At 39.5% G+C, this 16,310-nt stretch overlaps 1 protein-coding gene across 15 annotated transcripts in view; it reads left to right on the forward strand.

Annotated features, from left to right (window-relative positions):
• NLN (neurolysin) overlaps positions 1-16,310 on the forward strand; it is a 108,948-nt gene that overhangs the window by 84,850 nt on the left and 7,788 nt on the right. For 6 of the 15 annotated variants that reach the window (XM_085001611.1, XM_005672488.4, XM_005672490.4 and 3 more), the window contains 3 exon segments: positions 9,984-10,170; positions 10,506-10,634; positions 11,837-11,973. The exons of 3 other annotated variants lie outside the window; for them this stretch is intronic. In XM_085001611.1, the coding sequence (XP_084857737.1) occupies positions 9,984-10,170; positions 10,506-10,634; positions 11,837-11,973 (453 nt within the window). 15 annotated transcript variants of the gene reach the window in all.

Here is a 16,310-nt window from a genome sequence, read left to right on the forward strand (position 1 = left end):
AAATATGTCATACAGATGAGCAGTGTGTTAGTATAGTCCCTTGCTTGGTCATTTCCTAATGAGATTATCTTTGAAAAAATCTCATTTTTCTATTAATCCCTCCAAGTGTCCTGTAACATTTTAGGATCTTTTAAGGTAATGTATTTGGAACTCGCAATCACTGCTTTGGTCTTAAAAGTAACAGACACAGATCCATATACTTACAGCTTTATAATAATTTCAAAACCTTTTGTACTGACCTAAATTATTAGATGTCAATGAAAAAGGAGTTAACAGTTTCTGTGTTTAGTAATACTTCTGACTTAATCTGAGAAATACATAGTGAATTTAAACTTTTGCCTTACATACTTATTAGATTGGTTTTAAGATATGGCAGCCCAGTGTTTGAATTCTTCACGGTGGCAGCTTGCAAGTTTGATGACCAGAAGAGCTCGTTGGCGCTTGTCATCGTAATATTTAAATATGTTAGCAAGAACATCCAGTTTTTGAACATGTGGATGCACTGGTTCAAGGTGTCTCCTGTCTCATTCAGGAGATGAGTTTCACTCCTATTTTTGTGTTTATACTGCAGGGTAGATAATTTTGATGATAGCAGTCAAGAGGTGTCATCTCTAGTATCTATTCCTGTTTCACAGCTTTCTTGTGGTTCAAGCTCTCAGTAATCACTGGCATTTTGAAATTATGTAGAAAATAAGAGTAATACTTCTTAACATCCTCCACTGTGATGTCTGTGTTGGTTGTGCATTAAGAGCAGTAATGAGTTTCAGACTGTTAGAAATCATTAAAGCAACATACGAAAATCACAATAAAGCCTTATTAAAGTAAAAGAGAGAGTTCCCTGATGGCCTAGTGGTGAGGATTTGGCACTTTCACTGCTCTGGCCCAAGTTCAATCCATGGTATGGGAACTGAGGTCCCACAGCAAGCAGCAGCCAAAAAAGAAATTTTTTTAATAGTTTTTTTTTGTTTATTTTTTGCTTTTTAGGGCCACACCCACGGCACATGGAAGTTCCCAGGCTAATGGTCGAATGGGAGCTGCACCTGCCGGCCTGCACCACAGCCACAACAACACAGGATCCAAGCTGAGTCTGCGACCTTCACCACAGCTCACGGCAACACCAGATTCTTAAACCACTGGCAAGGCCGGAATCGAACCCACAACTTCATGTTGCCTAATTGGATTCACTTCCACTGCGCCACAATGGGAACCTCCAATAAAAAACTTTTTTTAATTTAAAATTAAAAAAAAAAAATTGAAAGTTCCCATTGTGGCTCAGCAGTGACGAACCTGACTAGTATCCATGAGGACACAGGTTTGATGCCTAGCCCCACTCATTGGGTTAAGGCACCCAGTGTGGCCAAGAGGTGTGGTATAAGCCTTAGAAGTGGCTCAGATCTGGCATTGTTGTGGCTCTGCCATAGACCAGCAGCTGTAGCTCCTCTTCGATGCCTAACATGAGAATTTACATATGCCACAAGTGCAGCCCTAAAAAGACAATAAATAATACATAAAATTTTTAAAAATAAAGTAAAAGAAAAACTTCAAATTTCAAATAATCTTATTAGTTTGGCCTAAAGATAAGTAAACATCTTGTCTGCTTTCAATGTTTTGGATTAGATACTGTTTTAAATAAATATAGCCTATACCACTTAAGGCACCCTAGCATTCTGAAAAGAGCACTGGATTAAAAGCCATTTCTGTGTGTTTCTGGCTGTGTGATTTTTGGCAAGTTTCTCACCTTCCTTAAGCCATCTCTTTTTTCTTATTCATAAAGTGGGAACAACAACAATTCTCATATCTGTTTTCCTGGAGTACTGGTGAGGTTAAATAATATTTTAAAAGTTTCTTAGGAAAGCATAGAGTGCTGTACATATGTGAAGTGTTCTTGTAACCATTCTCATATATGATTCAGCCCTTTTGAGATCAATGCATAGTGCCAAGGTCATAATTTAAGAGGAGGAAAAAAGATTGCCCTGAGGAAAAGCACTGTCACTTAAGATTTAAGAGTTCACGAATGCTTGCCCTCAGTGGGTTTTAGATGCAGATCTAGGGCAGGTGTTGGGGAACCATCACGTTTTACTGCCTGCTTAGAAGTTTGATTCCCGGAGCCAGAGCAGAATGAGCAATTTAGAGTATTGGGAATGGTGGAAGATTAGTTGAAGGAAAACATGGGAACATTTCTCTTCAGCATTATCACCAAAGAACAGGTCCTTTGAGGAAGTCGAGGACAGACTTGGTCAGAGCAGCCAAGACCACGCTTGGCCTGGCAAACTGGGCAAGCTAAGGAGAATGATCAGCCAGGATTCACTGAGTACCTACCGTGTACCAGGCATTATAGTCAGTGCCTTACATTTGTTCAGTAATTTTATCCTTACGGTGTTCTCTGAAAGTAGGTTTACCAGTCTGCTTCTCTTACTATACTCTTGTCCTATTATTGCCCCCGTTTCCAAGTAGAAAAAAATGAAACTTAGAAAGAGTCAGTGTTCACCTGAGATCTGACCGCCATTCTCCTCACCAGTCTTCTTTTTGCCTGTAATCATGCACACTGCCCCCCCCCCCACATCCCCCGTTCATGCACTGGAGACGGCACTGTGTCACGTGGTCTGAATTTGATCTCCCAAGTGTGCATTCCTACTGGATGGACTTTTCCTAAGTTTCTTAAATCTCCTTTCCTCTAAACCATGAGTTTGTAAACAATGAGTTCATCTAGTTTCACGTTTCCCTCTGTGTGAGCTGACCTTTTAGCTGTCAGCCCTGACGTACAGTAAGCACTTACCAAAAACCTTGTAAATTCTGCTCCCGGCCCCCAACCCTGCACACTGAATTTCCATCATCAGTGTTAGAAAGTGATTTCCTGCAGAATCTCATTTTTGTTATTTTAATACTTGTGTGTTTGTACTCACACAAGCTCATACACACACATAGAATAAATGCTGAAGTCATAAATCAAATGTGATGACATACACATTGTTTATTTTTGGTGACTTTTTTTCATTTCTTAATCATGTTTTCTGCATGTGATTTTTTTAATAGAAAAATATGTGTAAAAGAAATGTTTTATTGATCTTTTAGAAACAAGAGTTATTGATTATCTGTTGTATCTGGCATGTTATACTAGATATGGTAGCAAGGTGTTCAGCAGATAAAGAGCTAATATCTCGAATGTTTAGAGTAAAGTTTGAAGATATGAAAGTAACAACTAAAAAATTAAAACCAGAATATTATTAAGTGATCCAAATGAAATATGTATTAAGTACTGAAAGAAGACAGAGTAGAGAGGTGATGTTGGGTTGGGGGCTAAGAGATCAGGTCAAGTATAAGAGAAATCTCTTAGAGTTGTTTCAGGCTGGGTCTCGGTGCAGAAGCATTCTCCTTACAGCTTTACTTAGTTCACAAAGCTTAATTGAACATCTACAACTTTCTGGGCATATGCTAGATTTTGGAAGTACAGTTGTTCATTATATATATATATATATATATATATAGTTAGCATTTGAGTTTTAATAATATTTTTATTTATTTTCATCTAAAAAGTTTAAGAAGTAGTGGTCAGAAAGGTCTAGCCAGTTTGGGGCATAAGCCTTTGAATTTAAGGTTTGGTATTCAAGACTTTGCAGATAATACGTTATTTCACATCTTTTAAATAATGCTGAAGACACTGACCTGTTGAACTACAGAGCTCTTGTGAAAGTTAAGTGTTAATCAGATTGCCCTTATTGCTATTATTATTGCCAGTGATTGCTAGGTATATGTGAAATTAAAAATATGACCTTTAACCCTCTGTTTATGGCAAAGCCTGGGAGACAGTAGCTCTTTTCTGTTTTTAATGCCTTGTTACTTAAGCTTCATCATCCCTGGATTTAGGGGTAGATCAGACAGGTCAGAACATGGAATGACAGCTAAGAAATCAATAGAGGATCACCCCAGACAGCCAAGGTCAGCTCTCCTGAGCCCTGTTCTTTTTCCTTTAAACACAGTACACTTATGGATTTCAGTAACTGCGTTTCCTTTGAGATTTGCTATCATGAAAATAACACTTTAGTAATAAATGCTAAAAGCAACCCATCTCTTAATTAGAACAACAACCCAAAGGATTTGGACTTTAAATACAACAAAAGCTCGTGTAACTTTTTGCGCTTTCGTTTATATAATTTTGCTTAAGCTCTCACTGTGTTATATGAATTGGGAAGGTAATCTCAGTAACATTAAGTCATCTGTTGTAAAAAAAATCTATAACAGTGTATATTTTAGGCATCCATTTGTTTAAAAAGAGAGCCTCATCGTTTTAAACAGCTTTCTTCTCAAGAACTTCTAACCAAACAGGAATCTAAGTTTACATTGTTTTCTAGGCTTTTATTGTCAAACTATCTCCTGCAGTAATAATGCTTATAAGGTACTGTATTGAACAGTGTCAAATTGTTCATGTTGAAAAACTGTCTAAAGCATTTCTTGGATTCTTTGGCACCTACAGTTTAAAACTGGGGAGTGGTATTTGCTGGCTTGTCAGCAGTGAGTAATGTAATTCAGCAGCCAGGCTGTTTTGCACATCAGGCCCCTCTCAGGCTGCACAATCCTAAGACATGCCCGGGGACTCTTTGTGGACCCTCGCAGTGGTTGGCTCCGGATTCCTTTCTCTTTCAGACTTAGTTATTTGCTGGAAATTGAGCTTTTGAATTTTTAAGTTCTTTGTTTTCCTTACTTGAAAACTATTTAAATGGTATTGCCCAAAGGGCACACAGAGAAACAGCATGACAGACTTTCGGGAAATTAGCAATAGAGTTATTTTTAGCTTTTACTCCTTGCAAACACGTCCTTTTGTTCTTTAGAAGACATTGTTGATCTGTTCATTCATTTGCTATGTTGGCTGCCCAGAATACAGGATGGCTGTGGATAGAATAAGCCCTCTTTCTACTCTGCATGACATAACTCTGTTAATTCTCATTCTCATTTAATTTTAACTCATGAGTTAGTCATTTGTTCATGCTTTTCTAGGTTCTGAAACACCACCTCATACTATAACGCATGCTTTTGTCGTTGTTTGGACTTGATGTTCCCTCTTATCAGCAAATGATTCCCAAAAATATTCGCACAAGCAAGATATACAAAATTTTTATGTCCAAATATTATACTTACAGCTCATGGTGTTATTTTGCCTTTATTTGCTCTGTTATTTTGTCACACTAATCTTTAAAAAATTATGCAGTAAATATTACAGAATCCCAAATCTAGGATAGATGATCACAAAGGCTGGCTTTTTACCTCAGTCTCCTGTTTGATCTTTGAAAAGTCTTCCAGTGTATAGAGGAAATCAAATTTCTAAGGAAGCACACTGAAACCTCAACTTTACTCTTCACGTAAAAGCGATTTTGGTATAAGACCAGATCCGAGATGATTTCATCATTTTGTAACATTATAATGTAACTTTTTTTTTTAGGGCTGCATGTGCAGCATATGGAAGTTCCCAGGCTAGGGGTTGAATCGGAGCTGCAGCTGCAGGCCTACACCACAGCCACAGCAACACTGGATCCAAGCCACATTTGTGACCTATGAATGCCGGATTCTTACCCCACTGAGTGAGGCCAGGGATCAAACCCACATCCTCATGGATACAAGTTGGGTTCTTAAGCCAACTTAAGCCACTGAGCCATAAGGGGAACCCCCATAATTTAACTTTGTAAAAAATTTTTTCTGTAAGATAGTGAGGCATTACAGCATTTGTGGTTAAAATTGGGGTTCTAGGGATTCCCATTGTAGTTCAGTGGTAACAAACCCGACTAGTATCCATGAGGATGCGGATTTGATCCTTGGCTCCACTCAGTGGGTTCAATATCTGGCATTGCTGTGAGCTGTAGTATAGGTCGCAGATGGGGCTCAGATCAAAAAAGGGGGGGGGGGTTAGTTCTAGAGTTAGACCACCTGGTTTTAAGTCCTAGTTCTACCATTAATCTCAGTATGCCTCCATTTTCTTATCTCATAAATGGAGGTTACAGTGCTTCACAGAATTGTTTCAGAATTTAAATCAGATAATCCATGTAGAGACTTAGCAATATTTCTGACATAGTAAAGACTCAATAGATGTTGGCTGTTATAATTATTACATAGTTATTTTATCTGTAATCAAGGGTGTGGTTATTTTTAGAAGATGATATTCAAGAAAGAGGCAAAATACTCAGTTTTCTGGAACCCTTGACTCCCTGTAAGAGTTTTTTATTGGGATGTCCTCAATCGGAGGTTACCTAATTTCAGGGCATAGTGAATTTAGCTTCCCTTGACCCTTCAGTGTTTGCAGCTCTTCATATCTAGAATCAGCACCGTGATAATGGGAAGTCAAGCAAAACAATATTTTGCATAAAGAGAGGAAGGCAGAATGTGAGATGGCGTTGACATCTGTGCCTCTGCCTTGGGCCAAAAGCAGAATGGTTTTTGCTGCTGATTCTGCATCCCATCTGCTGCCTTCTCTAGTAGTTCAGCCCCCTTCCTCTCCCTTCCTTCCATTTAGAGCCCCAGGGATGATGAAGTCAGGAAGGGGAGATTGGGATGTGAAGCATCCAAAGAGGGAAACCGAACAGAGGCTCAGGGAAAGATAGCAGAATGGTAACTCCCATTCTACAGATGATCCGGTTAGATAAATGCTAAATTGCCCTCTGCCAGTGGCAGTTTTACATGAGTTCTCTGAACAGTGTGAAGGTTAAAAAACACCAACCTTGTAGTGAATTCCCATCTTTCTATTCAGGAGCTTATTCCACATCTGATTCAACAATTTACTAAAACTTTCCTTGAAACTTTTTTTTTTTTGTCTTTTTTGCCATTTTCTTGGGCCACTCCCGAGGCATATGGAGGTTCCCAGGCTAGGGGTCGAATCGGAGCTGTACCGGCAGGTCTATGCCAGAGCCACAGCAACGCAGGATCCAAGCTGCATCTGCAACCTACACCACAGCTCACGGCAATGCCGGATCCTTAACCCACTGAGCAAGGCCAGGGATCGAACCTGCAACCTCATGGTTCCTGTTTGGATTAGTTAACCACTGAGCCACGACGGGAACTCTGAAACTTTTTTTTAACACTTAGCCCACACCCTGGGAGTAAGTCCCTTATTTTCACAAATGGTACTTTACCTTCTGAGTATATCCTTTGTTTCTCTTCTCTTACCACTGCATTTAACTCACCTCACTTGCCAACTAATCTACAGTGCTAGCTTCCACTGAAGTGGCTTCTTGTTTTAAGATAACATCTTCTACCTGATCTGAGAGGTACGACTCAGGCTTTCTACAACAACAGTTGTCTTAGAAACACTTATTTAAAACTTAAAACACAAAATATCACACACATGAAAAGGGTGTCTGTTGTAGTTTAACTCTTTAATTGATTTTGATGAAAACTTGAGTAGTTAAGCAATAGACTGATGAGTGTCCCAGAAAGGCATGCATTGAGTAAACAAAGTACATGGATAGAGAGAGGAGCTAGGGAGAGATTGTCTTCAATTATGGACCTCTTCATTTTTCTTCATGGGAAATTCTTTTAAAATAAAATATTTTCCCTTTCAAAACTTAAACTTCTTTAACAGAGTGATTTTTTTTTTTCCAGTTATGACTTACTGATGATTGTTTGAAGTTGGTGACTCAGAAGAATGAAGTATTACTTTTAAGGTGTTTGGGGGTCATTTCCCAGGCTGCTTAGCTACAAATTTTACTTAAATTTGAGGTTATCCTAACCCTTCATTCAAAGAAATAGTTGACTCTGATTCAGACTTAAGTTTGGGGGAATCCTTTTTGGTTTTCAGGGCCACACCTGCAGCATATGGAGGTTCCCGGGCTGGGGCTTGAATTGGAGCTACAGCCGTCGGCCTACGCCACAGCCATAGCAACACAGGATCTGATCCTCATCTGCGACCTACACCTCAGGTCACAGCAATGCCAGATCCTTAACCCACTGATCAAGGCCAGGAATCGAACACAAAACCTCATGGTTACTAGTAGGATTCATTTCTGTTGCACTACAACAGGAATTCCGGGAATCCTAATTATAATTCATCACATATAGTCTTGTCTTATAGTTAAATCTTTCAGTCATTTTGAGTTTATTTTTGTGTGTGGTGTGAGGGTGTGTTCTAGTTTCATTGATTTGCATGTGGCTGTCCAGGTTTCCCCGCAATACTTGCTGAAAATACTTTTTCCCATTTTATGTTCTTGCCTCCTTTGTCAAAGATTAATTGACCGTAGGTATCTGGGATAATTTCTGGGTTCTCCCTTCTGTTCCATTGGTCTGTTTGTCTGTTTTGGTACCAGTACCTTTTTAAATTATATCTGATTTTCACTGACTGTCCAGAATTCAGATACTCTTATTAAGTCTCTAAACTTCTCATGGCAATATGTATTTGCATAGAAAAAGTAGAATACTATATTTGTTTTTACTAGGATACATTCAGAGAAATAAAGTATGCAACCAAGAACTTGCATAGAATGCCATATTTCAGAATGATGCTCATTTTATTATGTATGACAATCTACTTTTAAGGAACTAAGATTGATCTCAATTATGGAGTCAAACCCTACAAAGTTCTCTAGAAAACTGGCCTGGTACTTGGCTTACTGGTCTCTCATTAATTAATAAGTTAAATATAATATTCAATACCTGTTCATTTTACGGTTGTATAGGAATCATAATTCCATCTTTTAAAAATTTATTCTTTAATAGATTTCAATCCTTTACTCGCTTAAAGTAGTAAATTTTGTGATTTATTGACCTTTCCTAAACAAAAATAATTATCCTGGGTTACTTTCGTGAACTTCAGATACATATAGGCAGGAATTTATATCTGTCTTACTCCCAACTGTATCATTAATACCCAGAAAATGCCTGGGTATTAATGATAAGCACTGAAATTGTTAATTGTTCAGTCAGTTAAGCACTGAAATTGTTCTATTGAATGAATATATGTGTAACCAACTGTATACTAGACTGTATGCCATAGTAGAGAATAGCTAGCTATTCAGGAAACTCATATCCCATTCTTCCTGGGCACATACATAGACTATTATTTTCCAGGCTCTTGTGAAAGTAAAATGGGGGCGATGAGTTCAAGTTCTGGCCAAAATAATATGTATGCGACTGGGAGTTCCCATTGTGGCTCAGCGGTTAACGAATCTGACTAGGAACCATGAGGTTGCGGGTTTGATCCCTGGCCTAGCTCAGTGGGTTAAGGATCCAGCGTTGCCATGAGCTGTGGTGTAGGTTGCAGACATGGCTCAGATCCCGTGTTGCTGTGGCTCAGGTGTAGGCCGGCAGCAACAGCTCCGATTGGACCCCTAGCCTGGGAACCTCTGTATGCCATGGGTTCCGCCCTAGAAAAGACAAAAAAAAAAAAAAAATATATGTTTAAGACTGATGGACACCATTTCCTATAACCCCCAGTTCTTCTCCCCAGTCTCACTCCCCCAATTTCCTCACTTCAGTCACCAAGAAAGACAACATGGATGGACCTTGAGGGTATTATGCTAAGTGAAATAAGTCAGAGGGAGAAAGACAAATACTGTGTGATTTCATTTGTACGTGGAATTTTTTCAAAGTGAACAAACCAAACACATAGATACAAAGAACAGAGTAATGGCTACCATAGGGGATGAGAATTAGGAGGAGAATGAAAAATAAAAGGAGTCAATTGTATGTATGGTAATGGATGAAAAGTAAACTTTTAGTCATGAGCATAATGTAGTATATACAGAAGTCAAAATATAATGTGGTATACATGAAACATACATAATGTCATAAACCAATGTTACCTCAATAAAACAAAGATAATTTTAAAAAATTCATCGCATATATACTTTTCATTCACTGCTTTTAATGTGTTGCGTTTTATTTTTTTCTTCTTTGGCTGCCTGGTGGGCCAGGGATCAAACATTGGATGCCACCAATCCGATTGTGCCATAGGGGGAACTTGCATTCGATGGTTTTTTAAAGAGACCTATATGTTTACTTTCTAGACTGACTTTGCACGATTTAGTGGAACAAATGTGGAAACTGACTTTGTAGAGGTGCCATCACAAATGCTTGAAAACTGGGTGTGGGACACTGATTCCCTCCGAAGGCTGTCAAAACATTATAAAGATGGAAGCCCTATTACAGATGATCTGCTTGAAAAACTTGTTGCTTCTAGACTGGTCAACACAGGTATGACTTGTAATTTTAGAAAAGGAAAATAAATTAGAATTTTTTAATGGAGAATTGCTGGCATCTTCCTCTGTAGAGGTTATTCCCTTTTTGTAACGTTAGTAGCCCTAGAGTGTGACTGTGGGGCGGGAAGACGGCTGGATACATAGGAATGCTGAAATTATGTCCAAGAAAATAAAAGGCATCTCCTTTTAAATCTTAAATAGAATACAATGCCTCACTCCGACTTTGTGATGAATTCTACAAGAATCAGTTTATGAAGTCTATGATCTTGTGATATTAGAAACGTAGTTCTCTCTTCTCCAAAACATGCCCAAACATTCTTATGTTATTAGGTCTCCTGACCTTACGCCAGATTGTTTTGAGCAAAGTTGATCAGTCTCTCCACACCAACACTTCGCTGGATGCTGCAAGTGAATATGCCAAATACTGCACAGAAATTTTAGGTGTTGCAGCTACTCCAGGTATGTAAATACGATCACTGAAAGTTCATTTTTCCTGTGAAGCACAGGGTATACCCCTAACATGCCAGGGAAGGTGGAGTTTGTCAGGCAGATTACCTACTATCATTTGTTTCTGATTTCTATAATCAGGCCATGACTTTCAGATAAGCATACTCTGTCCTTATGTGTTATCCTGTCCAAATGAGCTTGAAGGGAAGGTGGCTCCAGCTTTGCAGCATTTTAGTGTAATCAGACGTGAGCAATTGGCCTCCACCCCAGAGCAGAGAAAGCCATTCACGTTTGGCAGCACCCGCCTGGCCCTGCCCTCCCTGTGTGCCCCATGACTTCCCTAGGATTTCAGCAAGAGGTGGGTGGAAGGGGCCATCTCAGAGAGGCACACACTTCTGCTTGGCTTCTGATTCTTCCTCTGAGGTCTGTTTGGCAGTGTGACCACGAGTTTCTAACCTGACATTATTTATGAGATTCATGTGGGTAGAGACTCATACATATGTGAATCCATTTATATTTATATATTTTAAGCAGATGTGCGGTTGTATGTGTATATGTAGTTGGAAAGGTGACATTTTTCTATCAAAGAAGTCGTTGTTTAATTGAATCAGTCACACTTATAGAGATAATAAAGGTCAGAATAACTTGGTGAGTCCATCCAGGCTCCTCACTTCCTTTTGTGATCTGCTTCTAGTAGACCAAACAGCAACTTTGTGCCTCATGGCCAATGACAAAATCCTTTTATAACGTAGCCCTAGAGGTAGAATTGAATTAGTACAACCATTTTAGCTTTTCAAGTAAAGAATTTTTTTTCAGTAATTATGAACCTAAAATAAATGCCATTCCGACACCTCTTAGATATAAATAGGTATGAGTAGAGTAGGCTTAATATTATAGTAGTTATTTATAAGACACCTGCGTGTCTAAGGGATAAGAAAGGACTGAATTGTCTAATGGGTGTGGACAAAGCCTCTGAAACTCTAGTTAGGCATTCCAGAGCTCAGGGCCGAAACCAGCTCTGAGGTGGAGCTGTCCTAGGAGAGACGTTTCTAAACATCTTGGCCAAGGGCACACCTAAACCCAGGGAGTACTAGAGGTGAGGTCCTATGACCGACTCCTCCCACACCTTGCTGCCCCATCGAGAAGCCTTAGCCAGCCGATGACATGTTAGAACATTTGCCATCACGTTGATTGAAATGTATCTTTCTTTAAAGGCACAAATATGCCAGCTACTTTTGGACACTTGGCAGGGGGATATGATGGCCAATATTATGGATATCTTTGGAGTGAAGTCTTTTCCATGGACATGTTTTATAGCTGTTTTAAAAAAGAAGGGATAATGAATCCAGAGGTATTGTATTTTTTTTTTCCTTTTCTTAAATGTCTAGTTGTCCCCTCCCCTTTAACTGCTAGTATAAAATATTTATTACACCTAGATTTTAGAGGAAGAGATCTGGTAATAACTTTCAAGTCTTACATCTTCTCACATCAACATAACATCACTAAGTGCAGCATACAAGTGATTAACTCTAATGCCAGAAGTTTAAAAAAAAAAAAAAAACCTGCTCCATTTTCTTGCTTATTAACATTCCAGTATATTGCATAATTAAAATTCAAAGCTCTGTTTATACATTTGAGGATTTATAGCTGCTAGTTTTGACATGTGCTGTACAATGTTTTAGTTTTATAGTAAGTTGGGAAAGAAAAGTAAACTCCTTCCTGATATAAAAGTTCTGCCTACATTTTGATATACTCTACACACTTTCATTATACATTTTCCATGGAAAGCATCCTTTTTTTTTTGACTGGCATACCCCACCTACTGCATAGTTTGTAACCTAAATGCCTTTAAGTAATTTAACCTGCTTCATTAACCTCAGCCATTCCTTTCCGTGTACAGTGAATTGACTGCCAGGTGGCTGCCAGCCAAACCTTCCTGAGTTACAGTCTCTCAGTCTCCACTCTTGCTGAAGACTCAGCTGTCAGATTATTTCTCAGGCTGATCACTTTTCCAGTGTGTTTTTCATTCTGTTTGATTCAGAAATTGGAGGAACAAATTATCAAAATCATGCTCTCTGTGCTTATTTAAACCAACTGATTTATTCTCTAAACTTCATGTTTATGGATTACAGAGTGCCACACACACATGCACTGAAGTGCATTAATGTAATGTAGACCGCCGTCCCTTCCCCCCACCACTCACCCCAAAAATGCCACCTCCAGAGTACCTACATTCTACACACTGACCTTTCCAGTCACTCCGTCCTGTCCCACCTCAACCTGGCTGTTAGGAGTCTCCTTCCATTCCCTGGCTAGCCCATTTACACTGATCAGACACTGACTTGTTCTCATAAACACCTTGAGTTCTACGTGACCTCCAACCAGTGCTGAGCCCTGCATTCCTCTACCATCTCATTGAGAGATGGTGTCTGCGGGACCCAGAGCCTTCTGGGGACGGTCGTGTGACTCTGTTTACATGCCCCACTGCAGAGTCACGCTGTCGAACCTGCCCTGGAGCCCCAGCATTGCTCTGCTTCCCTTAGTGGGGTCGCCCGAGTCCCCCACCACCTCTCAGCAGATGCTCTCTCCTCTCTGCTGAGGACATTAAGATCATTGGAAGTGAGTACCTTCATCTGTCTTTCTCTCTCTATACTTCAATATTTATCTTCTTCCCTCCTGTCTCAGAGAAGATGTCTGTAATACTAAGACTTACTGGTTTGCTATCTCAGGGAAGACTCTGATCATCTCAGTGCTATTACTCAGTTGCTCTTCCTTTCACAGCCTACTCTCTTGGTATAAGAAACAGTTTCAGCAAACCTCTGTTTTCTGGCTGTTGCCTCCACCAGCTGAACTGGAAAGCTACCCTCCCTCTAGAATCACCACCGATGCTCCAATCGCCAGCTCTCAAAGGCCCTCCACTACCTTTTGTTTTGGTTAACTTCCTGCTTCTTGGTATTCCTCTCTTTGTCCCAGCCCTCAACTAAGCAAACAATTTCTTCCTTACTTCCCAGAAGTCCGAATGTGTCAGCCAAATTTGTGTGTCCTCTTGGGACGTTCCTCCACAAATTTATTCATTCTACTTCTTCCACCTGAAATGTACGCCTTCCTTGTCGGTGCCTCTCCGCAGTCCTACCATTCACAAAGGCTGTGCTCAGAGGGCCACTCATTCACAAAATCCTCCAGACCATCCACACCACAGTGATCTCTCCTTCCTCTGGACAGAAGCGTGGACTTGGGTGTGGGAGAAGGTCTTAATGAGCCTTCTCCTGTGTCCGCAGTGCTTACTATAACTGTTATACAAACTGAAAAAAAAATCAGGGTATAAAAGATATTTATACCATAGAAAGCGAATTTTTATTTTAAAATATACATTTAGAAAAAAGTACATCAAAATGTTATCAGTTGTTATCTTTGGGTCGTAAGTTTCTGAGTGATTATTAAATATTTTTCTGTACTTTTTATGGAACTTCTCCTTGTTTTTACATAGAGCATGGACTATTGTAGAAATCTGAAAACAGTTTTTAAAGAGACATAAGGTCCAGATATGCAAAGGTAAAATTATGACCTCTCACTGGCTCCTGGTAGCTTGGGAGGCTTCCCGGCCTAAGTGCTATAGCACCTCTTTTGATTAAGCTTCCTCACTCACCTCCTCTGTGCTCTGCTCACAAACCCACAGCCTCAGGCCCCTTCACTGTCACCTCTCCTTTTCTAGCTGTCAAAGTAATGGCCAAAGTACTGATCCCAATGGATCCCAAAGAACTTGCAGGTCCAGCAGGAGTAATCCCTGCTATTATGCTTCTATGTACCTCCTTTTCTCTCTGGCTTCACAGCTTGGCAGGCAGCCAGACTACTCTTAATTTAGACAAAAGGGCTGGGTTGAATGCAGAGAAAGCAAGATTCCCTACAAGTAGGAGCTGTTGCCTTGTGATACTAAAAACAGTTTTTGATTTTACTAAAATTCTGGATTCGACAGTGCTATATATTATTACTCCTCTTATACCTTGAAGTTAGCTTTAAACCCTTCTTTTTTCCTTCCTACTAACTACTCTGGAATATCATGCCATGTTTTGCACCCCTGCTACCACAACAATTGTGAATCTGGCTCTACTAGCCAAGGAGAATCCTTTTGTACCCTCACACTCTGCTGCAGTGACAGATACTGGAACAGCTTTTTTTTTCTTTTTTGGCCGTATCCTTGGATTGTGAAAGTTCCTGGTCAGGAATTGAACCCACACCACAGCAGCAACCTGAGCTGCTCCAGTGACAGCACCAGATTATTAACCTGCTGAGTCACAAGAGAATTCTTGGAACAGCTTTTTAAATAGCCATTTTATTCCCACCTACAGTGTACTGCTTGATTGGTTTTAATTTTTTTTTTCACAAGTGTTTGCTTTAAAATTACGCTCAATTTACATAAATCAAAATATCTATTTATTTTATATTAACACTTTGGGGAGTTCCCTGGTGGCTCAGCAGGTTAAGGATCCAGCATTTTCACTGCTGTGATGTCAGTTTGATCCCTGGCCTGGGAACTTTGCATGCCGTGGGCACAGCCAAATAATTAAATTAACACTTTGAAATAACAATTCTGTTTTACAAAAACTTAGGTCATTATTATAGCTATGTTGTGATGAAGGGAAAGAATTTTTATGGTATAAAGAAATACTGAATTTGATCTGAAGTCATGGGAACCAGAGTAGTCACCATATTTCATGCAGACCTTGTCTCAAGGCCCCTCACCCTTCCTCGTATGTAACTGGAGCATTTTGAGAAGACAGTAGGATGTCCCTTCAAGGAGCCCATGCCTGTTGTTCTTAAACCCCCAGTTCTAGAGAGGCTGGGGGGCTGAAAGGTCACATATTGTTGACGTCATTGGTCATGGTCATTGGTATCAACAAAAGAACATCTCCAGGCCTTCCCCTGTAACTTCTTCCCATCCTGCCAAACCCAGGGTCTGGTTAAGAACCATTTCAGATCTTAACAAGCAGAACTGTAGAAAGTGGGCTACTCGCTAGGAAAACGCTAATAGGAAGGGGCAAATATAAACCTGCAATCTTCTGAATACCAAATGTTAGCAGTAGAGTATTTTACAATACAGTCATTTTTATTGTTTTGATGGTCTCTATCAAAGTGTTAGAACTGGCCACTTACCTATAATAGCCTAAAAGTTTGCTACCTCTGGTTTTACCTACAATTTTCTATATTCTTCGTAGTAAATAGATTCAACATCTTAACTGTTTAAAGCTATGTTAAATAATATCTAAAGCCTTCATTTATAGTAAACATGGAGATGTTGTTTCATTATCAGACATACCTTGTAATTTTTCCAGCTCATCTCTTCCATAACTATAGAAGGGAACAGTTTGAGAGTATAGCACTTTTCCAGCAATCTCTAGAAGCTCTTTCAGGATCACTTTAAGGTTCCCAAATATAGTTTCAAAATCCAGCAGCTAATCGTAGGGTTCAACGAATGAGGGCATTTTAACTAGGGCCATTTCTTTTTATAAGGCAGCTTCATTGTGGGAAAATTTCCTAAGAGGTAATAGACATTGTGGATTCAAAGGCAATTATATTGTTAAGCTAGAATTATGTTCCTCCCCTTCTGCATTTAGAGTAATTGCCAAGCTTTGTTTTTTTCCATCAGTGAAGAAGAAATACAACCAAGTATCACATGCAGAAAGGAGTACT

The sequence above is a fragment of the Sus scrofa genome, chromosome 16, assembly GCF_054392235.1.
Source record: "Sus scrofa isolate SSC_HxYL_T2T_F1_AM1 chromosome 16, Sscrofa_HxYL_maternal_Yorkshire_Landrace_v2.0, whole genome shotgun sequence".
Classification (NCBI taxonomy): Eukaryota; Metazoa; Chordata; class Mammalia; order Artiodactyla; family Suidae; genus Sus; species Sus scrofa.